Raw genomic sequence first — 24,385 nt, 5'->3', positions numbered from 1 at the left:
GATTTCTAATTAAATAAATAAAAACAAGAAATAAAGTTGGGATTTTTTTTTAAATAGATAAACGAGGGAAAGTAATTAAAACATTTTAACATTCATTTATTTTGTATTTAAACAAACATAAATAATTAATTTAAAATAAAACTGTCAAAAATAGCAACAATTATATGTTTTGTGATAATATAATGAATGAAAATCTCTCTGCTAGGAGGTTTTAGGTGCATAACCGCTAAAAAATTAATAATCTCCTGATTAAAAGGTCAGAAATATTGAAATCATATTAATCTGCTCGAGAGCGGAACCTTCGCGGTGCGTTTCCAATGGGACTGTTTTTGTTGACGCACCAGCGCACCTTGAACTCGTAGTGAGGCAGAAGTTTGGACTAAGCTAAGCTAAGCTAAGCTGGAGCATGTCTGGGCTTCCTCGGTTCCTCCGCTTTTCGCCCTCAAACTCGGAGCGGATATGGCGCAGAGGAAGCGCAGAGAAGTGCATCAGTTTGTCTTTCAGAGCTAACTTTCTGCGCCCCGGTGTTGCCCATCCGGGCAGCGGAGGCGGGTCCAGGTGGTACAGCAGCTGCGAGCCGGTCCGGATCGGCTGCGCCTCCGGGTTCTGGGGGGACACGGCCACGTCAGGTGAGAACTGGGGGGGATTTTCCACCAGCGGAGGGTTCGGTGCTGCGGAACCGCTCAGCTGAGGGGCATTTCCGGTTGATTTATAAACGACAGCATCGACCTGCTGGTCCACAGAGCTCCAGAATAACGGGTTCTGTAAGCAGAAGTATTCACGCCCTTAAGCACCTGGGTTTACTGGGACATTATGTGACAAAACTAATTTACTTTGACTAGGCCCACTATATTGTAGCTTCCCATCAGCTCTGATTTCCTGTAAAATTTGTTTTCCTCCAGGTAAAATCACGCCAGCAGATTCTTCCACCTGACCTCTTGTTGCCATGGCAACCGGTCTTCAGACTGCTCCTTTTTCTGGGTCCCTGTGAAGCATTTTCTTTAAAAAAAAAAAAAAAAAACAGCCAGAGCCAGAATGGAGCATCCAGCGGTTCTGACCCGCTGACCCGTCTCTGGTTCTGCTTTCAGCCCCTCAGCTGATCTACGGCGGGCAGCTGGACTTCCTGGTGTTCGACTACCTGAGTGAGATCACCATGTCTCTGCTGACCGCCGCCAGAACCAAGATGCCTGTGAGTCTCACCTGTTCGACACTCACACCTGCCTCTGCACAGCAAACCAGACAAGCACACAAATACTAGTTTTGTTATTATATAATATTAATGACGTGTGTATTTTCATCCATTTCTAAATGTTGACTCTGTAGGTTTAATTAAAATGCATTTATTTACGGATTCACTTTGTTTTTCTTGAACAATTGTTAAAGATCTTTATTTTTTATTTTGTTTTGACATTTGTGTGTTGTAATCTCAACATTTTTAGATTAAGTTTTGAGATAGAAAGTCAATTTCAACCTTCAAAGTTATAAGTTTGAGAGTCAATTTTTTGATTGAAAGTCATAATTTCGAAATTCTAAGTAATAATTAAATTCAGTCATAATTTTAAAATGGAAATTCATAATTTAGATTTTCTAATTTATAATTTTGACTTTTATTTTCACTTCAAAACCTCTAAATTGTAACTTCCTGTGGGGCTCTTATTAGTTTTTCATGGCAGTAATGAGCTCCCGTACTCAGCATGATTTTCATCTGCAGTTGCAGCGCGGCGCCTGCAGGTGGTGCTGTTACCCCTGCTTTAAGGCTCGTTCTCTCCTTCCTGCAGAACCTGGGTTACGCTCCGGACTTCGTCCAGGTGGCTCTGGCTCCGTTCATCAACGACATCCACAGGAAAGGTGAGTCCGCCGCCGCCCAGCGGCAGCGGCAGCCGCCCTCCGTCTCCATGGCAACGGCCAACGCAGGCCTCTCTGCTCGCCAGGTATCCGTGTCGTCAGCAACGCGGGCGGAGTGAACCCGCTGGCCTGCGCCGAGGCCATACAGGAAGTCGTCAAAAAGGCGGGGCTGGACCTGAAGGTTGCCGTGGTGACCGGTGATGACCTCATGCCCGGCGTACGACCCCATCCTCTGATCTGACCACATGATCTCAGAGGTTTAAGCTGATCTGAGCTGATCTCCTCCTCTGGTTTCCTGCAGAGGAGCCTCCTGTCTGAAGTAAAGATGGCCGACGGCGGCGGCAGGCGGCCGCTGCCTAAAACGCTGCACAGCATGAACGCCTACCTGGGGTACAAACATGCAGATAATATAGATATTAAGTGTTATCTTAAAGCAACTTCAGTCCATTGATGTATTTTATTTATAGAATATATGATTTTTGAATAGAAAGCCAATCGGCACAAAGCAAAGCCATAAATGCCTTAAATTAAATATCCTAATGCGATTCCCTTCCTGTGCTCAGGGCCGAGCCGATCCGCCGCTGCCTGGACCTGGGGGCCGACGTCGTGGTAACGGGGCGCTGCGTGGACAGCGCCGTGGCTCTGGGGCCGCTCCTGCACACGGTACAGCTGACTGCCAGCATCCGCTGCTGCTGTTGAGGGGCTTAAACCTACAAATGGAGGATTTCTGCAGATTTTTAGCACAGAAAGCAACTAAAGAAAACCTGCATCATGAAAACCATATGCAGAAAGATCCCAGGGCGGGATTTGAACCCAGGATCTGCTTGCTGCTCGGCAACAGTGCTAACAACTACTCCAAGTTTCCAGCACTGAACTCCACTTGTAGTGCACCTTTCTTTAATTACTACATCTCATGTTGTAACAGAGCATAGCATAACATAGCATGCTGTAGTATATTGTAGCATAGCATGCTGTAGCACAGCACACTATAGCATACTGTGGTGTAGCATCTTGTAACGTAGCACATCGTAGCATATCAGACTGCAACATAGAATATGACATTATAGCATACTGCAGTACATTGTAGCATAACATGCTGTAGCGTAGCATATTATAACATGTGTTACATAGCATTATTAGAATATATTTAATTTATTTTTATAACTTAGAATAACAAAATGTCCATAATCATACCCTAGCATAGCTTAGCATACCCTAACATAGCTTAGCATACCCTAGCATAGCTTAGCATACCCTAGCATAGCTTAGCATACCCTAGCATAGCTTGGTATACCCTAGCTTAGCATACCCTAGCATAGCTTGGTATACCCTAGCATAGCTTAGCATACCCTAGCATAGCTTAGCATACCCTAGCATAGCTTAGCATAGCTTAGCATACCCTAGCATAGCTTGGTATACCCTAGCATAGCTTAGCATACCCTAGCATAGCTTAGCATACCCTAGCATAGCTTGGTATACCCTAGCATAGTTTAGCATACCCTAGCATAGCTTGGTATACTGTAGCATAACAAACATAGCAGGACATAATGTAGCAAACAGTGTAACATAGCATAGCGTAGCATGACTATGTTTAGCAAAGCGCAACAAATCCTGACAGATTGTGGCATAGCAGAACAGAAATACACACAAATGTAACATAAACATTTTTTTCTTTGATTCTATGTTATACAAACCAAAGGAAACAGATATTTTTCTTTTTAATGAAAATGTAGTTTTTAAAAGGTCTTTGTGGGGATTTGAAATCTGATGGAATATTCTGCCATATTTGGCCTTTCACTGAAAAATGTAAGCATTTGGTGCTAAAAATGTAGACTCAGATGTTTTTCCAAAGCTTGGTTTCAAGTTGGCTCTGAACTATTTGCGGCTAAAGATTTATGTTGATGAGCTAAAATTGTTTTGTTCGCAGGACATTATGGTTGTTTTAATCTGTATTTTGTTCACATGCGACTTGAAATCTGCTTCTGTTGCAGTTTGGTTGGAAGAGAGACGATTACGACTTGCTTGCAGCAGGAAGGTAAAAAAACACAAACACACCAAAAAACCCAGCAGAATTTAAAAATAAATATATATTTTTTTCTATATAAGTTCTCATTTCTTGCTGTGTAAAATGCAGATGTTTTTTTTTTTTTAGAGCAACGAATAAAGAAGATCATACCAAAAACAATCTTATTCTCAAACAAATGTTGCGTAATTTCTTTTTTTTTTTTTCAGAAGAACATCTAGAAATTTTAACTCATTAGACTGGTGGGGAAAAAAATAAAATTTCAATAAAAACATGAATGCAGAACCACAGAACCATGTCATCAGGATGTATTTGTATTGTTTTTGAAGCTCTCGTCGTCGTTCGTGTTTCAGCCTTGCAGGTCATCTGATCGAGTGTGGAGCTCAGAGCACCGGAGGGATCTTCACCGACTGGCACCAAGTTCCCGACTGGTGAGTTCCAACGGACTAAAAACCTGATTTTCATTCATTCATCTCCACTGTTCCACCCTCAGACCTGAACAGGAAACTTTAACAGGCTGGTGTGTTAGCTCCTGCTAACCATCTGAATCTGGAAGCACTTGTTCTGTTTACCCAACCAAATATTTTTTGTAGCTGCAGATATTCTCATCTTGTGAGAAAAAAACGGTCACTAGCTGTTAGCTTGATTCTCACTTATTATTTGAGTAAATTTGAGAGCCTGCTAGGTTTAATTAGCTGCTACAATTCCTGTAAGTAGTCATTAATCTGATTAGCTTTTAGCCTGACTCTTTGTAATAGTTAGCTTGTCTCTTTTAATCTGTTAGCCTAGCCTGCTTTAGTGAACACAAACCTGTTTCCATTAGAATAATTACGGTGTTTTGAGGAATCTCGTTTCCAGTTTGGCCCTTTGGTCACAGCTGCTCTCTGCTCCCCTCTCAGGGACAACATGGGCTTCCCGGTGGTCGAATGTTCCTCCGACGGATCCTTTGTTCTCTCCAAGCCTCCAAAAACCGGGGGCCTGGTTTCCTTCGGAACCGTCGCCGAGCAGCTGGTGTACGAGATCGGCGACCCGCGGAGATACCTGCTGCCGGACGTCATCTGTGATTTCAGCCAGGTGGCGATCCAGGAACTACCCGGTACCCACACACACACACACACACACACACACAGTCCTGAGGACATGACCACAGTTTGAACTGCTGACTGTTTTCATAACCCTGAAAAACTCCTAAACAAATGCATCTGGAGCTTCGTTTGGCCCCCTGACTGAACCCTTCACCCTCCTCTGAACCTCCATTAAACTCTCTATCAGCTATCAGTCACAGATTTTCCTTTTATAAACCTAAACATGGATCCATCAGCCCCTGCCTGAACCTTTGGGCAGCAGCGTCTAACCTCCCCTTGAACCCCAGAAACCTTCTGCTGAGCTCCTCCTCCCTGATAAAACGCCTAATTTCTGCCTGTTGGGTCATTAATTCAGGACTTTCTTGATTGATAGAGAGAAACTTCACCACTGTTGCCAGATTTCTGAAATTCTACCCTCAGGTCTCCCTCCCTCTGCTCAGCCTGAGTAAATAATAGCTGTGTGTGCGTTTTGGTTTCAGTACATCCAGAATATTTCACGCATGTATGTCAGTGACCTTGTTACATCTGGGTTAGAGACGAGGGAACAGAGTCAGCAGATAAAAAACATGTTTTTTAAAGAAATCTGTACATTTTGTCACTCAAAAGCAACAAGGTGCAGAGAAAAATGTCCTGAAAGCTCAAAAGTCACAGAAGAAATCTTCATTTCACTTCATAAATCAAAGTGGAACAGTGTTTCTTTGCCCCTTTAACAAATTAAAAATTTTCCCCAAAATAAAAAAAACATCTTTATATATAACCTGAAATGAAAGTATTAGTCTGTTAGCTCATTGTTTTTGTTCCTCCTAATGTGAAAGGTGGCGCTGTTTTGTAAACGTGACTGTTCACAATAAGACCACGAACAAGTCGACTCAGATTCTGAAAATAAGTTTCAATCATTGAAAATGCATAGAAATCTAAAACATTCTTCACTACGAGTGTTGTTCGCACTAATAATGTTTCAGGGCTGTTTGTAATTTAGAATATGAGTTGCTTTGGTAACAGCAAACATTTTCTTTCGTTTGCAATGTGATTTTATTTTAGGTGTCAAGATGCAGTTAGTCAGCGTGGGGCGCAGCGCTGCTCACCGCCTCGTCGCATCGCATTCGGCGCAGGTGTAACCTGCATGCTATGTATCTTAATAATGTTCAAAGAGTTCTGCAGCTCATCCTGAGAAACCTTCAGCCAGTATCTTCATATTTTCTTCCTCAGTCTTATTCATTTATCCGTTATTAGTAACTCAACACTTTGTTAAGCTAACTGTAGCTTTGCACCTTGAGCTCACGTCACGTCACAGCCAATAAACAGTTGTTTACATGCAGTACATGGCGGACCAGTGGGGGGCGCCTGCGGACCACCGCTGCTCCGGGGACCACAGTTTGAGAAACACTGATCTAGAAGGTGATGAATAGTGAAAGGTGGAAGGATTTCCCAGCAGATGATGTCAACAAGGCATCTGAGTCATTATTTAGTCACAAAGATTAGAAAAGACCGTGAACTAGAAGGTAGTTGCGCTAAAGCTGAAGCGCTAATCGTAAACAACAGCTAAGCTAATGCTAAAGCGCTATATATCAACACGGTATTTAGTGGAAGCTAAAGCTAAACCGCTAACTTCAGTTCAAGCAGACTGCAATCCTCAAGCACCAATTTCATTCAGTGTTTCTAACATGTAAAGTTTTCACTTGACTTCACAGTTATGCAATCCTTTGTTTTGTTTTATTAAATCTAATTCTAATAATAATAATCCATAATTTTGGCAAGAAAAACATGAAACCTAAACACATCTTTTCCTCTTAAGAGCCAAACCGTCGGAATGAGCCGTTAAGGTTTGAGCTGCGATGGGAACGTCCAGCTGCAGCTGAAAAATGTAAATATTTCAGTCTGATTGAACCTCGCTGAGCTCTCAGAGCCCGTTTGACCACCAGCCGACCCGTCTCAGTTTATCTCTGAACATTAACGAGGCGGGTTGGGGAACCCGAGGCGGGTCAGTCTGCGGCTCGGTTCAGACAACACGCTGCGTGCCGTTCTCAGGCTGCAGGACGGACCCGGAGGGGAGGCGGCGTCCAAAACGAGTTCCTCCGCTCCGGAGAGCACAGAGGACACAGAATGAAAAACATGGTTAAAAATGGACAAACAAAAGAAAAACTCAAAGAATTTAAATGGGTTTAAAAATGTTAAATAATTACAAAATAATGGAAAAATTATATAAATAAACAAATTCATAAAAGCTATTAAGAAATAGTCCAATTATAACTTTTGCTGCCTCAGTGATGTTGATGCGTCGTGTTTCAGGTGCAGACGGAGGGGCCGTCAGAGTCACCGGCGCCAGAGGTTTGGCCCCCTCTCCTGACTACAAGGTACACCAGCAGAGGGCGCCACCAGGAGGAGAAGGGCCTCCATAGGGAAAGGGTTAACTGTGATGTCATTGCTGCTGTCCAGGTGTGTGCCACCTACATGGACGGGTTCAGAGCGACGGCGGTGTGTCCGGTGGGAGGGCCCAGAGCGGCCGAGAAGGCCCGGCGGACCGCAGACAGCATCGTCAAGCGGTGCGAGGAGCAGAACCGACCCGGCTGGGATGATTCCTCTCACTCTATTAATGTGTCTTCAGTCCGTTGAGCACATAAATCATGGGTTTGTTCTGTTGGTTCAGGACCAGGAGGATGTTTCAGCAGTTGGGACTGGAGGATTTTAACTCGGTTAACATTCAGGTTCTGGGCGCTGAAGACACTTACGGCCCAAACGCTCGCAGAAAAGTAAGAACAGCAAAACAGAACCTGGTACTCTGCAGGTTCAGGTCTGGAAACGGACCACTAATTTTGCATTTTTATCATTTTTTTCTTTCTACCAAAAACTGGATGATAAAAGTTTTCAGTCTGGTCTCAACCAGCTTTTATTTTGAAGGGTAACTTTGTTTACAGAAACTTCATAATTAAGTTTATTTGTTGTTTCTGTTGTTTTGTTTATTTATTTCAGATGTTTAAAACTGTCTTCAGCTCCAGTGTTAGATGTTCATCAGAATTTAAAGTTTATTCTTCTTTAATTATGTGTTTTTGCATCATTATCTGATTACTATATTATCGTTTATTGCAATAACTTTGACAATTTATCGTCTCTTTTCTACAAGCTTAGATGAATCTGTTCCTCTGCTGCGTCTCGCTGTTGGACCAACTGGGTCAGGGTCAGAGCTAAGCCTGTTTCAAGCCTCTGAGCTCCCTCTGTGTGTCTCTTGTTCTCCATTCGCCACAGACGCTGCTGCGAGCCTCGGCTGCCCTGGTGGAGCCTCCTGCAGAGGCCGGGGTCGGAGCGGAGCCGCCGCCCGCCTGCCCGCCTGCAGCCGTTAAACCTGACTCTGCTCTGTGTTCAGGACTCCAGGGAGGCCGTGGTCTGGATGGCCGTCCACCACAAGCAGAAGAAAGCTCTGGAGGTCTTCTCCAGGGAGGTGGCTCCTGCAGGAACAGGCATGGGTAGGATAATCAATCAATCAGTCACATTTTATTTGTGTAGCACATTTCAGCAGCAGGGCATTTCAAAGTGCTTTACAGAATTAAAATAAAAACAGCATGTGACGGTGAATAAACAGAAAGAGAAAGAGAATTTTTTTTTAAAAGAAAACATTTTTAAAAAGATAAAAACATTAAAACCCCTTGTAGGACTTCAGTTAAACGTCTCACACCTCGGAGTTTTAGTTAAAACGCCATTTAACAAGGATTCTCACACCTCAGAGTTTTAGTTAAAATGCCATTTAACAAGGATTCTCACACCTCTGAGTTTTAGTTAAAACGCCATTTAACAAGGATTCTCACACCTCAGAGTTTTAGTTAAAATGCCATTTAACAAGGATTCTCACACCTCAGAGTTTTAGTTAAAACGCCATTTAACAAGGATTCTCACACCTCAGAGTTTTAGTTAAAATGCCATTTAACAAGGATTCTCACACCTCAGAGTTTTAGTTAAAACGCCATTTAACAAGGATTCTTAGACCTCAGAGTTTTAGTTAAAACGCCATTTAACAAGGATTCTTAGACCACAGAGTTTTAGTTAAAACGCCATTTAACAAGGATTCTCACACCTCAGAGTTTTAGTTAAAATGCCATTTAACAAGGATTCTCACACCTCAGAGTTTTAGTTAAAACGCCATTTAACAAGGATTCTTAGACCTCAGAGTTTTAGTTAAAACGCCATTTAACAAGGATTCTCACACCTCAGAGTTTTAGTTAAAACGCCATTTAACAAGGATTCTCACACCTCAGAGTTTTAGTTAAAACGCCATTTAACAAGGATTCTTAGACCTCAGAGTTTTAGTTAAAACGCCATTTAACAAGGATTCTCACACCTCGGAGTTTTAGTTAAAACGCCATTTAACAAGGATTCTCACACCTCAGAGTTTTAGTTAAAACGCCATTTAACAAGGATTCTCACACCTCGGAGTTTTAGTTAAAACGCCATTTAACAAGGATTCTTAGACCTCAGAGTTTTAGTTAAAACGCCATTTAACAAGGATTCTCACACCTCGGAGTTTTAGTTAAAACGCCATTTAACAAGGATTCTCACACCTCAGAGTTTTAGTTAAAACGCCATTTAACAAGGATTCTTAGACCTCAGAGTTTTAGTTAAAACGCCATTTAACAAGGATTCTCACACCTCAGAGTTTTAGTTAAAACGCCATTTAACAAGGATTCTCACACCTCAGAGTTTTAGTTAAAACGCCATTTAACAAGGATTCTTAGACCTCAGAGTTTTAGTTAAAACGCCATTTACAAGGATCTCACACCTCGGAGTTTAGTTAAAACGCCATTTAACAAGGATTCTCACACCTCAGAGTTTTAGTTAAAACGCCATTTAACAAGGATCTCACACCTCAGAGTTTGTTAAAACGCCATTTAACAAGGATTCTTACACCTCGGAGTTTTAGTTAAAACGCCATTTAACAAGGATTCTCACACCTCGGAGTTTTAGTTAAAACGCCATTTAACAAGGATTCTCACACCTCAGAGTTTTAGTTAAAACGCCATTTAACAAGGATTCTCACACCTCAGAGTTTTAGTTAAAACGCCATTTAACAAGGATTCTCAGACCCGTAGATATAAATTCATTTAACTTGGACGATAACCGCTCAGAGCACAGAGGATCCAGAGCAACTGCAGCTAAACACCAGATATTACAGAGTATTTTGGTCGAGTTTCTGGTGCAAATGTCTTTGCACATTTGGAGTAAGACAGAACTTTTCATCAAGATATAGGAGTTTAAGTCAATAATTCCTTAATATTGATGAAGAACAGCTAGATTATTTCACTTTAACTTTGGGGAACATGTCTCTCTTTATAAGTTCAACAATCTGACTGTGGATCTAGTGTTTTATATCAATATTAAGGAATTATTGACTCAAAACAAACTCCTATATCTCACAGAAAAGCAACTGTTTGTTGCTTTTTCTTAAAGGGACATAGAGCCATTTTAAAGCACAGTCTAACTATGTCAACTTCAGTTGTTATAAAAATGCTATTTATATCAAATATGCCTTAAAGAAATTTAGCTTTGTAATTCGATGCCTTGAAATTGGGCCTCTGTCTCTTTAAAAACTCCTGCTCTGCCTGAAGCTTTATTACCACTTTAACAAAGTTCTTATCACTGAGAAGTCGCTCCTGTGATGAGCTCAGCAGGTGTTTGCTAATTGCTGCTGCTAGTCTGAAGGAGCTGAGTGAGTGAGTGAGTAACGGAGGAGGAGCTGCTCTGTGAGACTGAAACTCGTCCTGAAGGCGGGGCTAGGTCCACCCAGGTGTTTTTACAGTTGAGTGGTTGCCATGGAGACTAGAGGATTCCTGCATGAAAGAATCAAAGCAACACTCCAGGTATATTTATGATGAGGGGAAAAACATCACAACATGATGCAAACCTGAAACAAGTGAGTTTTACCTGGTACTGCCCCTTTAGTTGCACCAGAAACCGGACAGATGGTAAAGTTTAGTGTTTCTGCAGCGTAAAACCCTGATTTAACTGATTATGTGAGGAACAGACTCGTCTGAACTCCGTTTCCCTCCAAGCAGATCAGATGGTAACCAGTGACTTTGAGCACAACCTATAGTTTGTGTTTCCTGCCAGTGAAGTGACGTAGAACTGAATCACATGTCTCCGTCGGTCCGTCCCGTCGCCACGACGACCCTCCGGCGATGCGGTGGCTCTGAGGATCCTTTCTCTGATAAATTCTTTTAATTGATCCGGTGAGATCTGATAATAAAAAATAAAAAAAAAATCCCGTAAAGTTCAGATGCGAGTCGATGTTTGCGTCTTTTCTGTGACGGCTACATTTTCCCCTGATGTTTCCTCCTCAGCAGTGAAGCTCAGGCTTCCAGCACAACGTCTAGTCCGACTCTTCCTCTGGAGCAAAGTCCAGGTGATGGATTGTGTTTTAATTTGACTCCTTAAACTGAGATTCATCTAACTGGGACGTCCAGTTTGATGTGTTTCATATTTTGGCTGTCGTCATGATGAAAAGTCCTAAATAAAGTTAATCATCATGTTGGCTTCAGGAAGACGAGTTAAATGAAATCTTGCCTCCGACCTGCAGTACCAGGTGTTACCAGCAGAGGCGCCACTAACCGTAACGTCTGTTGTGTAAAAATAACAAAATACTTCTGAAGTGTGACTTACACTATGTTCCTCTGCCCATCAGCTGATTATGTAATCGTGTTTATGGAGCAGAGTGCTCAGTGTTTGCATTTATTTATGAAACGGATAAAGTGGCCAATGGGAAGGCTCCTCAGCCTCCTGATCATTAATCTGCAGCAGAGTGAAAACACCACAATGTGAACCAAAGTTCATTCAGACGGTTCTGGATGTTTCTGAGCAGTCGGTGAAGTCACGCTGCCGTTAATTAATCGTCTTCGGTGTTTGGAGGCCAGTAAACAGACGGAGGTTTACTGAACTGGGCCTTCCTCGGCTGGCTTGCAGATACCAGAGGTTACGACCTTTTCAACTCGGAGTGAACCCTGCCGGACTCCGGCCGGTTCCGACTCTCATCTGATGATCTGAAATCTTGTTTTCTCTGCAGCTCCTGGACTCACCGGCATCGTGGGCGGACGACCCAGAGTGTGAGTTTATTCTCTGTTTCACATTAAACCTGAGAGAGTCGACGTGTTTAAGTCTGTTTATACCCGCAGGTCTCCAGTCCTGAAACCGTTTTTCTTCTTGCATCCCAAATCCCAGATAAAGGTCCGTTTATCTCTGTTCCTGGGTTTATGGGAAAACCAACATGTCTCAGGTTAAACTCTCCAGGTTTAATGTACTTTCACCTGAAGCTCCAACACTCAACAGGTCAACATCCACGTTGCTGGAGAGCTGGTAGAGTCACTTACCGAACCGGACTCACCTGAGCAGGCGCAGGACGAAGCTCCTCCCACTTCTCATCAGGACGTGCCGGACACAGGTAACTCCTGATTGGACCTGATGTTCTGCATGTTTCAGACTCATCCCTGCAGCAGTGCTGCATTTATTTGGTCGAATCATCAGCCTGTCCAAGCTCAGGGAAGCTCGTAGTGACCAGAACCTCTGGTTCTGATTGGTTTATCAGTTTGTAGGAAGTTACCGAGGCAACAAGAACTCCTGTTAGTTTATTTTATCAACAATATCCTGGTCATTTTTTCTTGCGAGTTTCTGGGAAAGTTTTTTTTTACCCCTCTTTCAAGGAGGAGCCTTTAAAAAGAGGCCGGCATTTTTAATGATGTCCAGAGATGTAAAGGCATTAAGATTTGAAGCAGCTGCTGATGTTTTCACACTGCATGAAGATGATACTGTGATGTAAAGTCATCCAGGATGTCTGAGTAAGACCTTCATTACATATTGGTGATGTCTTTGTAAGGCCTTGGTAATCTCAACATCAGGTCTTTGTAATGTTGAGGTCATGACCTTTGGTCATTACCATCAAAGGGTTAGGGGGTCTTGGTAATGTCCAGATAAGATCTAGATAAGGTCCTTGCCAGGTTTTTTAATTTCTCGTTTAGTTTTTGGTCATATCTTGGTAAGACTTTCATAAGATTGTGGTAAAGTCTCTCTGATGGTTTTGTAAAGTCTCTGATGGTTTTGTAAAGTCTGATGGTTTTTTAAAGTCTCTGATGGTTTTGTAAAGTCTCTGATGGTTTTTTAAAGTCTCTGATGGTTTTGTAAAGTCTCTGATGGTTTTGTAAAGTCTCTGATGGTTTTGTAAAGTCTCTGATGGTTTTGTAAAGTCTCTGATGGTTTTGTAAAGTCTCTGATGGTTTTGTAAAGTCTGTGGTGGTTTTGTAAAGTCTCTGATGGTTTTGTAAAGTCTCTGATGGTTGTGTAAAGTCTGATAGTTTTGTAAAGTCTGTGATGGTTTTATAAAGTCTCTGTGGTGGTTTTGTAAAGTCTCTGATGGTTTTGTAAAGTCTGATGGTTTTGTAAAGTTTGTGATGGTTTTGTAAAGTCTCTGTGGTGGTTTTGTAAAGTCTCTGATGGTTTTGTAAAGTCTGATGGTTTTGTAAAGTCTGTGATGGTTTTGTAAAGTCTCTGTGGTTTTGTAAAGTCTCTGATGGTTTTGTAAAGTTTGTGATGGTTTTGTAAAGTCTCTGTGGTGGCTGTGTAAAGTCTCTGTAAGATCTTAGTCATGACTTTGTCCTGGTTTGGTTCGTTCTTTTGGACACATTAGCATGATAAAGCAATAGACCTTGTTTTAATTTTATTATTATTATGAATTGATTGATTGTTTTATATGAATGATGAAGATAAACTACTTTATTTAAGTATTGGATGTTTCGGTTGGTGATTATTGTGTAAAACTTCATCAGAGTTATTAGTTGAACTTCAACATCAGGATTAGCGTCGGTATTGAAGTATTTGTTGAATAGACAGTTGATTTATTTCAGTTCCATCTAACTTTAAAATCCCTGAAAAGATGTTGAAATAATTGTAAAAATGTAATCAGTATTTAACCAGGATGTCAGACTCGAGCCCCTCAGAGGCATTCAGGGTTTCTCTTTGTGTGTTTTCACCTCTGGGAACAGAACAAGTGTTGCTGGTTCTGACCCATTCGCTCTTTTCAGTGGCGGTTTTGTTCTGCAGATTCCCAGCAGAACTTCAGACTTTTACGAAGCTGCTCTTCTTTACAGAACCAAACAGTTAAAGCTCCGCAGCACCTCTGCATGCAGACTACAGTCATATTGGTGTTTATATTTTTATGCATGCATTCGTTTTCAGATATGCTTGACTTGGAAGTGAACATAAAACATGAAGTAGCTCCAGTTAAAGTGATTTTAAAGGACAAACATGCTACTGGAAAAGATTACAGATTTCTTGAGTCTTAATTGATTACAGATGTCTTTGTGCTCTCATTGTTTTTTTCACCCATTTCATAGATTCCTGACATTCTTAGCAACTTTTTTACGAGCTTTCATGGTTTGTTGAGAGCCTTCAACTTGAGCTGAATGGGTTGCATTAGGACAGAGCAGGAAACAAACAGCCAACAGGCTGGATGTGTGTTTGCCTCTGTTTTACCACACGTTTCTGGGCCAAACACGCAGGTCTTTCTGGTTCCTTTCAGACCTGCCCAGTGGACCACACACCTACCGGCTGGAGGACCTGGCATACACACGCAGCGGCGACAAAGGAGACTCGGCAAACATCGGTGAGAACTTGTAAACCTCAGCGCTGCATTTTAGTGGAGCCAAAGACCCAGAAACAGAAAGCTGAGAGCTCCTCGGCTTCATCGAGCCACATGGAGGGGAGGGGAGACCACAGCTCATTAAATGTTGGTTAAATTTTTATCTTTTATGTGCGTCCATGTTGTGATCTTTATTACTATAACATAATAAAATAAATATATTTTTAAAAAAGCTGCTTTTTTTTAAAGCTCCTGTGCTGCCAGTATGAAGTATGCCGGCGTTTTGCACGTGACGTCACGCTCCTCAAAACTCCGCCCACTCCGCCATGACGGACAACAAAACAACCGATCCAGAATAACGTCACTTTATTTAGTTGATCTCACTTAAAGATGGTCAGTCAGTGGGACAGACAGGCAGCAAACACTTTTTACAAGGCAAGAAGATTGACGTTCGTATAAAGAAGCATGATGACAAAGATATCAAACGTTACATTAGGTAACGATGTCTAACCGTTGGTAACCATGGAGACGATGTCTAACCGTTGGTAACCATGGAGACGATGCCGCGCCGTCATGTAGCCTAGCATCCCGTCTTTTGTTCGTTCGTTTTTAATGCTGCTCTGCTGTCGGAGGAAACGCTGTCGATGACGTATTAATATAAATCACGTGACGCGTCAGGAGGGAGGCGGTTCGGGTCGGTTTCTAAGCTAGCTAGCTGTTTCAACCTTTAGTAAGTCCCGAGTTACCTTCACAGATAAATGATCTCGACTGGAACAAGTGAAAGCCATTAATAAACTGGGAAAACAGTTTGAGTCTCTGTTCAACACTCCCATCCCTCACCTCCATCATGGCACCTCGAGTGATTCAGTGGTTGCAAAGGGTTAATATCAGTTCGCTCCAGTTTATGCTAGTTAAACCCATCAATCCCAGTCTGTCTCAGTCTACACCAACCTGTAACCAGTTTACAACAAAACAAACTGAATCATACCAGTTTATACTGGCTGGATATTCTATTCCAGGTTCTACTATTGTTTTGTTGTCTGACCCAAAGCATAAATACGTCCCTTCAAATGGTTGAGATAAAGTCAGTGTAGAAGTGAGGATGCTGTTAAACCTAATTCAGTATAAAACCTGAATCCTGTCATGTCTCTGTAGGAGTGATCGCTCGCCATCCTCTCTACTTCCCTTACCTGAAGAAACACCTGACTTCTTCTGTGGTGGAGGACTACTTCTCCCACCTGATCGAGCCTGGAGTGCAGAACGCCGTCACACGGTGAGTACAGAGAGTCGTATCGTGACTTTAAGCACCGAGTTGAGTCGTTAATGCAGAGAGAACTCGGCATAGACCATAAAACACACTTCAACTGTCCAGGTTGTTTGTTCCTGAGTGAAGTGAGGGCTGAACATTTAAACAAACCGGTTCCTGGAACAGAACCAACACAGGTGGGGTCGGGTTGGTAGTTCTACTTTATATCTGTGACAAAATGTGAAAAACAATTTAATCCCACTAATGAGACACCGGACCGACCTGGAGACAGAACCAGGAGCCATGAATCAAAACACAACAGCAAAACTTCTGCTGAAACCACGAAGCAGCAGAAACACCGAAGTGATCCTCCTTCCACTGGCAGATTATTTCACTTATAATCTTCCCATGTTTTAAAAGTCGTACTTTTTCATCTGATTTAAAACAAGCTGGCATATCGTGCTGAAACGTTACTTTGCCTGGTTTGAAGTGAACTAAGACGTTTGCGATAGAAACTTGACCAAAAGTATTTGGTAAGGTTTTGTATTTTTCTCAATGTTCTGTTTCTCTAAGTTTTTACGTCAGATTAATAAGCAGAGATCTGTTTAATGTTACTCCGGATGTTTTTCTTGTGACTCTTCATCATTCAGATGTTGATCGATGGTTTTGATCAGCAGCTCTTTGTTTCTCTCTCTGTGTGTTAGTTGGACAAACATGTTGTTTCTCTTTCAAAGTCACATTCACATAAAATGAGAACCAGATTATAACTTTCTGGTGTTTGAGCTTTCAGAATAAATGAGTGTTTAATTTCTGGAGCGCAGCCTCAGAACACGGTGTGGTTTTGATTAGCCCAGTAAAGAGTTTCAGGCTGTAAATCCGACTGACCAGCGCCTCCTTTCACACCTCTAGCCGCCCCCCCGTCGCCACAGACGCTTCGTTAGCGCGCCTGCTGCTCGTTAGCGCTGCAGGCGGCCTCACCTTTAAACGCTTACAGACACACGCCGCTCTGTTTCTGGGGGTCGCAGTTCGCCGCCGCGCACAGACACACGTGTTACACTGTAGTCGTGATTCAGCCGTTCATTCATCACACATGAGCTTCTGGTAAGTCCCACAGCAGGTCCAAGAAAAACACGCCCAGGCGTGAGCGCATGAGCCGGGCTCTGGGTTCTCACTGGTGGGGGTTTGTGGTTCCAGATACACCCTGCCGGGGATCCACGGCCTCAACTTCGTTCTGACGAGTTCCCTGGGAGGGGGAGGGGTGGCCTCGCTCCGCAGCGACCCCCAGGTGACACACACACACACACACACATATAATCTGCTTATATGAACAGATGATATGTTGTGCAAAAATGTAATCTTCATTACATTTTTGCACAACATTATTCTTAGAGGATGAGATTTTAGTCAACTCCGTTTAGAATGAGCTGTTTTTAGGGCCTCCGTCACTTTAAATCCAAATAAGTTGCTGCTGGCCACGCCCCTCCAACTCAACGTTTACAGTCGCACGTCAAAATGGAGACAAACAGATGTGCAGTTATACAACCGTACATCTTCGAAAAGCAGAAGTAGAGCCTCCTGCACAGCCAATAAGATTGCAGTAAGTGGTGTCTAGATGCTAAGTCAACAACAAAACACTTGTCTTTTCCAGCAGCCATTGTAACCAGCTGACCAAACATGCTGGAGCTCAACTTGGGTTGCTAGGTGACGGGCTGGGCTTCTGGGGTTGCTAGGTAACAGGGCAGTGCCTTCTAATTTGTCCATTTTTCAGAAACTGGTTGGGTGATTATTTTAAACACTTTCTTTGTTTTTAGAAGCAGTAAAAACCCAAATGGTTAAAAAAAAACTCCAACAAAATGTACATTTTACGTAATTGTTTCCCTTTACATCTTGCAACAAATTCAACATTTTTTCACATCTAACCTCAAATTTCAACGTCCTGAAACTTGGTTCTCTCTAACGGAGCAAGAAAAGTTACTTTATCAATTAATAATTTCCACATAAATGCAGGAATGTTCCATTAAATTTAATTTCAAACTTTTAATTGTTGGTTTTCTGACTCTGAAACCCAGAATGACAATAATCGAGTTTCATCACCTTTAAAAGCTTTGAGGCCTTTTCTGTTTGGTGTTTTTTTTTAACTTCAGTTCTTCCAACAAAATCACATTCAGAAACACTTTATTGATCCCAAAGGCAAATTATTGACTTTACCTCCCTTAACTGGCATGTTGAGACACGATATCCATTTACGTTTTATGAGCTACATTTATTGTTTTACGACAAAATGTCCAACCCAAAGTGAAACTTTGACTGAAACGCTCATTTAGTTTTATTTAAGCAGCTTCAGTTTTATGTCTGACATCAAAATGTTTCTGCAGGACTCTGCGTTCCCAGTCAGATCGCCCTGGTAGAGTTTAAACCCAGTGACTGCTGGTTCTGCTCTTACAGTCCAGCTCTTCACCACATTCATTCCTGTTTCAACAGGAGAAAGTTGATTTGTCGAGGATTTTGAGACAGTAGCTGCATTGAAAGGTGAAATGTTCTGCGTTTGGTGGCTGTTTCTGTTTCAGTCTCGTGTGGAAGGAAAAACAGGTTTTTGTCCAGTTCAGCTCAGATGCTGACAAACACTCAGCGTCCCTGAATGTTGTTTCGCTTTGCTGAATGCCGCAGTAATAAGAAAAGGATGTTGTTTTCCTTTTGTTTGTGTCTTCAATGTCAGAAGTTGACATGGGCTTTGATGAATCCGCCTTTAAACAATTAGCGGATCCCAGATGAGGATGTTGGGGCTCAGCAGCTCCATTTGAGTTAAATAAGGTCAAACCTGTGGAGGTTTTGTAAGACATTACGGGAAAATCAGCCGAGATATCAGAAGAGAGAGTTCTGGACACCCGTAAGTCTGATTCCTCCGTGTTCTTACCAGTTCATGGGTTCGTATAAGCAGCTTGAGAAGGAACTGTTCAGGTTCTGTGTCAGAGATGAAGAGGATCTGGTGTGAAAAACCAGAAACAGAACAAAAGACCCAGAGAGACGCTGCTGAAAGGCCGCTGAAAGGGGAGGAAGAAGCCACGACTCCCAAAGCGACATGAAAACAATCAATCAAGCTCATTTGTGTTGCGCGTTTCAGCAACGAGGCAGGTCAAAGTGCTTCACATAAAAGCTGGAAAATAAAGTCATAAAACTGACAAACCAGAAACAAACATTTCATTTCGTCAAGTCATGAAAATCATCAAAACACATCAGATGTGTTGGTCAATGTTTCGTTCATTACGGATCAAAATCTACGCTGACCGGCGGAGTTTTAGTCTAGATCAGTGGTTCTTAGCCTTTTTTGAGCTACTGTACCCCCAGTTTCATATGCGCATTCACCGAACCCTTCTCATCCCCCCCCCCAATACAGCTAATATAATGTAATTATATTAGGGGTTCGATGCCGCAGATTTAGACTATAGAATTAGACTATAGAATTTGGTAAAAACTGTGAGTTTTGCTGAAGTAAATAAAGACACAAGTTCAAATCCATGCTGAGAGGAACTCCTTCAATCAGGGCTCCTCCACAGCTCTGATCCTCTGATTGGCTAAGCAATGTAACGTGATCCTCTGATTGGCTAAGCAATGTAACGTGATCCTCTGATTGGCTAAGCAATGTAACGTGATCCTCTGATTGGCTAAGCAATGTAACGTGATCCTCTGCAGCAAGTGATGGCAAAGCGGGACGTCATCACCACTTTACACAAGTGTCTTTACCTCCGCGGCATCGAACCCCTGAGACCGACTCACCGAACCCTTGGGGTTCAATCGAACCCAGGTTAAGAACCACTGGTCTACACTGAAAGGAACTCAGTATTTCGGCTGCTTTACAGTTTTCTGGAGGTTGGTCCAGATTTGTGGTGCATAGAAGCTGAAAATCCTGATTACAGTTTGGAAATTAACTCAGGAACAAAGATTTCAGTTTTCAGAGACGTCCTGCAGTTTGACGTATCTAAAACTGACGTTTCCGTAAAGACTGGGGGCGTAACAAGATGAGGTCATAACAAGTCTATCAATGTTCAAACATCATGTTTCTAAAGCTTTGACAGTGGAGTTACTGGAGCACTATGGGTAAAATATGAGACAGTGTTATAAAGGTTTGGAGTCTGAAGAGGAACGTGTGACTCTGCAGTCTGCATGATTTCTCTGTGACTTTAACTGGTGCAGATTAAATCTGAGGCTGATTTTCATTGAGATGTAATAAAATGAATGGAAACGTGTCGACACACACAGATCAGACATCCAAACACACACACTGAGAAGTGAGACACATCACAGTGTTGGTTGGGTTCCCACGCTGAGAGCTTGTTGTTTGGTCTTCCCAGGGAAAAGCCTACGGACAGATGCTGCTGGACCTGAGGCTGACGGGACTGCCAGACCTAAAGTCCCTGGTGGACTGAACGGACTGAACGTCCCACTGAGGTGGACACAAACATTTTACCTCAACAGGAACACAAATGATCATTTAACCTTCAGATCGACTGAAATACAGCCTGGACGTCACAAAAACTATTGTTCATAAGATGAAATTTGGCACAGACTCGCAGTGGAAACCAAAGAAAACCTCCACTGACCCATGGAGTCAGGTTGGCTTTGGATGACCGTTGTTCATGTTGGACGGCTCAGTTTCATGGCAAATTATTCCTGTATTTGAAGGTAAAGTCAGGCTCTGAAACTTTAAGGCCAAATTCACAAAGTTCAAAATATGTGAGTTTCTTTTTGCCTTATTGAAATTAGGGAGTAAACGAAAGCTTTCAAATACATTAACTACACTGTCAAAAGAACTGAAGCGTCTGAAATGAAACCCAGCATTAATTTAGATTATTTTATTACCGCTGATCTGCAGTTATTTCCCACCGGAGCGAACTTTAAGTCTGATCAAAGGCAGCCATTGTTTCTGGTGGAAAAAAATCAAACTGTCATCAGCGTAAATGATAATTCACTCAGAATCAGCATGGAGGATTCAAAGGCTGTGGGAATTCACATTATACACAAGATCCTGATTATTACAAACATATTGATCCAGAAGATGCTGATAAATCAGGTAAACCTCTGCAAACTAAAGGCGGTGGAGATAATAGCATGTTTAGCTAACTCTGATTTACAGGTCAAGTCCAGAGTTTTGTTCTGTCAGAGCAGCTGATGCAGATGATCTGTGGGATATTTCAGCCCTCAGCTGGTCACAATGTGTCGGCCTCAACGCCTCGTCCTTCTACCGTTTCTGCTTTTACTCGGAGCTGCCAACCTCTTATGTTTACATTAGTTGTCATCATACAACTTTAATATTTTCAATGCAAAATGCAGAAACTGTAAAAAGCAAGAAGTCATTGGGCAGCAAGAGATGATGCGTACTGTGAAGAAAGCATCAGGCTCTGCAGGACGTTCTTAAGCTGGAGGCTGATTGTTGCTAAAGAACAAAGAAAAACAGAAACAGTTTAACTTTTCTACGCCCTCAGTCTTTGGGTTTAGCTGCCTTCTTAGCCGCGCTTTGCCTCGGGGGAGCTGACCTTTGACCTGAGCACTGGAGAGTTTTGGTTTGGGTTTCCTCGTAAGATGCTCCAGGCAGATATCAGAGGTGGCGCTCTCATCCGACAGGAACGTCGGCGTCTGGTTCACCTCGACCCGACCCGGCTCTGATGTTCAGGAGGAATGCGAGTCTCTCTCTCTCTCTCTCCACCGCCAGACTCGGCCGCGCTCCGTCTCTGTTGTCATAATTGCAACCAGACTGAAGCTGGGAGTCGGGAGTCTCTGCAGTTTAAACTGAATCATCTCCCAAAACGTCTCTCTCCAAAGTTTCCTCCGTTTCCAGGGAACCTCTTCGGCTACCGTTCTGTTTACCTCTCGCCAAAACACTCCAAGAACCAGAAAATGTGAAACATACACACACTTTGTTTCTGTTTTTTAGAAAGTTAGGTGACTAGCAGAAAAGAAGCCACATTGAGCAGCCTCCCTGAAACAATAAATAAACAGCGGCTCAGTAAACAGACTATCAAAGGCCTCAGCTGACAGTGGAACCATAATAAATATCGACCCATCAAACTCTCCAGACAGGATTCAGAGCCGGCGGTAAATCAGGACTCGGGGGGGAAGTTCAGATCTGTCCGCCTTTGTTTCAGAGCAACAAGACATGCAGAGCTGGGTGTCACAGTAAAATCTTTTAAGTGCTTGTTCTCATAAAACCACAGCCGTCACCACTCTGCATACGAAAGCGCCTCACGACTACAACGAGGTCTGGATCCACATCTGTCCCACGTTTTCCTCCGCAGGAACAGCTAGGCGTTCCACGGATCTGCCGATTGGTCATTTGCTCTCCTCGTTTTGTCATAATAAACTTTCCCCAGAGCCGGGATCTGGGTCAGGTCTCCAGTAATCCCAAACATCTTTGACCCCGCCCACATGTGTGTGTGTGCGTGTGTGTGTGTGTGTGTGTGTGTGTGTGCGTGTGTGTGTGTGTGTGTGTGTGTGTGTGTGTGTGTGTGTGTGTGTGTGTGTGTGTGTGTGTGTGTGTCATCCCGTTCTCTCTCAGATCTGAAACACCTCGAGGGAATTTCTTCAGAACCGGCCCGAGCTTTTAACTGGAACAATAAATCTCTGTAACTCGGTCATCTCAAAAAGAAACCAGAAAATGACGTAAATTTGAACTTGACAGGTGAAGACAATAAACCAAAGCAGTAAATTCAAGCAAATATTGAAAGAGATCTTTTAAAATTTGACGTAATTGTATCTCTGTTCTTGAAATGACTCCATGTGTCACTGTAAAAATTAAGATCCTTTTTTGTAATCTTATGGTTTTGGACAACATTTACATCAGTGTTTCTGACAGAAAACAAACAAGGTCCAAGAGTGGAGCCCTGTGGAACGCCATAGATATTTACCAGAATCGAGAGCTGCAGACAAACGCAGAACAAGAGTCACACTGAAATAATCCACCTTTTATAAACACACATTTTCTTTAGTTGTTTATATTTCTTACATCTTATGAATTAGGGTTTCAGTTCTGAAAGTATTAAAAAGAGCAAAACTTTGAATATACAGAAGAATTTTCGATTTGTTTCTCAGAAGGAAATTGAATCCTGTCTTGAGTATCTTCAGAGTCATGTTGATGGTGATGCTGTGGGAGAAACTCCAGTAGCAGTCGGTGTTGAAGCGGCTCTGTACGGGCCTCTGACTGAAGACTTCTGCTGTACAACAGTCAGATAATCGTTCAGCTCACGGCTCCAAATCCAGGCAGCGCTGCCAATCAATCACCCTCATTTGTTTTTTTTTTTTCTGATCAGCTGGAGAACAACACGGCACCCCGTTGCCATGGTTACGTGTTCGAAAGTGAACCGTAAGAGCAAAAGTCCTCCTCCTCAATAATCGCCCAAACATTCAACGACTCAACAGAAACAGGAGAAGTCAGATCTCCAACGTGTTGCCACCAGGAAGCAACGCAGAAAACAACTTTACATCCAAGGCAACCATTTTATTGATTACAGATTGGAAAGTTCCTAAAAAAAACAGTTCGTTAAAGGAGGATTTTGGGTTTTTGGGTTTTGTCTGTGCCAAACTTCATGAGGATCTCTGCCTTTCGCAGGTGCCAATCACTGACTCTTATAAAGAAGTGCTATTAATGAAATAAGATTTTTAAAATGATTTTACGGTACTGCTGTAACAGGCTGGTTGTGTAATTGATCGTTACATCTTACAGTTTTTAGAACGAATATAGTTTCCAGGCGTCGGGGCCGTCCAGAGCCCTGTGGGACGCCAGAGACGATTTATTATTTTTAATGAGATTTAATGAAACTGGACGAAACGTTTCCTTTGTTCCACATATGAACTCAAACGACGGCCAGGTCTCACATCAGCCGCAGCACTTTACTCAACATGAGGCCTTCAGTGGAGCCGTTTCCTGCCAGTAAAACTGTCGAACCTGACAAACCACTGCTTTTATAATCAGTTTAGCCTCCTGTGATGATTAAATGTGAAATCTAAGCAGCATTTAAAGAAAATCAGATTCACACTCCTGCCTTTTTTTTATTTAATCAATGTAGAAATGAATTTTGTTCACAGCTTTTGATTGGTGATGTATGAAAGTGATTTTGTAGATAAACTGATTAAATTAAAGATCTTATTACCAAAACTAAAGTTTATTCTTCCTTGTCTTGAAGGTTTTTTTATTTAAATCTGAATCATGTTTTAAACATAAATCTTAAAACATGATTAAGTGAATAAATGAGATCCCAGCTGATGGTCTTTAGCTGGTTTCTGCAGACAGACGTCCATTCATCCCGACTTTGAACAGGATTCCTGCCAACTCGCTCCACTCATCACCAAACGTACTGGATGCTGGAAGCTTCCTTCAGTGGCGGCTGATTAATGGCCGTCAGAAAAGCCGAACTGTGGGGATTTAGCTCCCAGATTCCTGGACAGAAACGTGTGGGACGTGCTAAAGGAACGGCTCGCTCCACGGTGAACTCGGCCGTTGTTTTATCGGCCAGTTTTACAGCAGCATGTCTGATTTGGTTTGCAAACAAAAGAGCCAGACGCTCAGATTAATCAAACTTTTCTGT

General features: G+C 42.5%; 1 protein-coding gene across 2 annotated transcripts; it reads left to right on the top strand.

Annotated features, from left to right (window-relative positions):
• The first annotated feature begins 342 nt into the window (after window positions 1-342).
• On the top strand, window positions 343-23,960 carry LOC103480982 (uncharacterized). Of its 2 annotated transcripts, XM_008436202.3 has the most exons (20): window positions 343-629; window positions 1,089-1,189; window positions 1,779-1,848; window positions 1,932-2,062; window positions 2,147-2,235; window positions 2,409-2,508; window positions 3,837-3,880; window positions 4,222-4,299; window positions 4,768-4,964; window positions 7,243-7,307; window positions 7,390-7,496; window positions 7,601-7,703; window positions 8,315-8,414; window positions 11,999-12,038; window positions 12,108-12,159; window positions 12,262-12,373; window positions 14,504-14,587; window positions 15,719-15,836; window positions 17,004-17,094; window positions 20,159-23,960. In XM_008436202.3, exons 1-20 carry the CDS (start codon window positions 407-409, stop codon window positions 20,231-20,233), a joined length of 1,980 nt encoding a protein of 659 aa, XP_008434424.2. In that variant the 5' UTR covers window positions 343-406; the 3' UTR covers window positions 20,234-23,960. The 2 variants fall into 2 exon arrangements, 1 of the variants encoding a protein (XP_008434424.2); XR_014084776.1 differs by lacking the exons at window positions 15,719-15,836; window positions 17,004-17,094; window positions 20,159-23,960 and having other exon boundaries at window positions 8,197-8,414; window positions 14,504-14,593.
• The last annotated feature ends 425 nt before the right edge of the window (window positions 23,961-24,385 follow it).

The sequence above is a fragment of the Poecilia reticulata genome, chromosome 18 (assembly GCF_904066995.2).
Source record: "Poecilia reticulata chromosome 18, P_reticulata-male-v2, whole genome shotgun sequence".
Taxonomy (NCBI): domain Eukaryota; kingdom Metazoa; phylum Chordata; class Actinopteri; order Cyprinodontiformes; family Poeciliidae; genus Poecilia; species Poecilia reticulata.
This window is presented reverse-complemented; position numbering and strand designations above follow the sequence as displayed.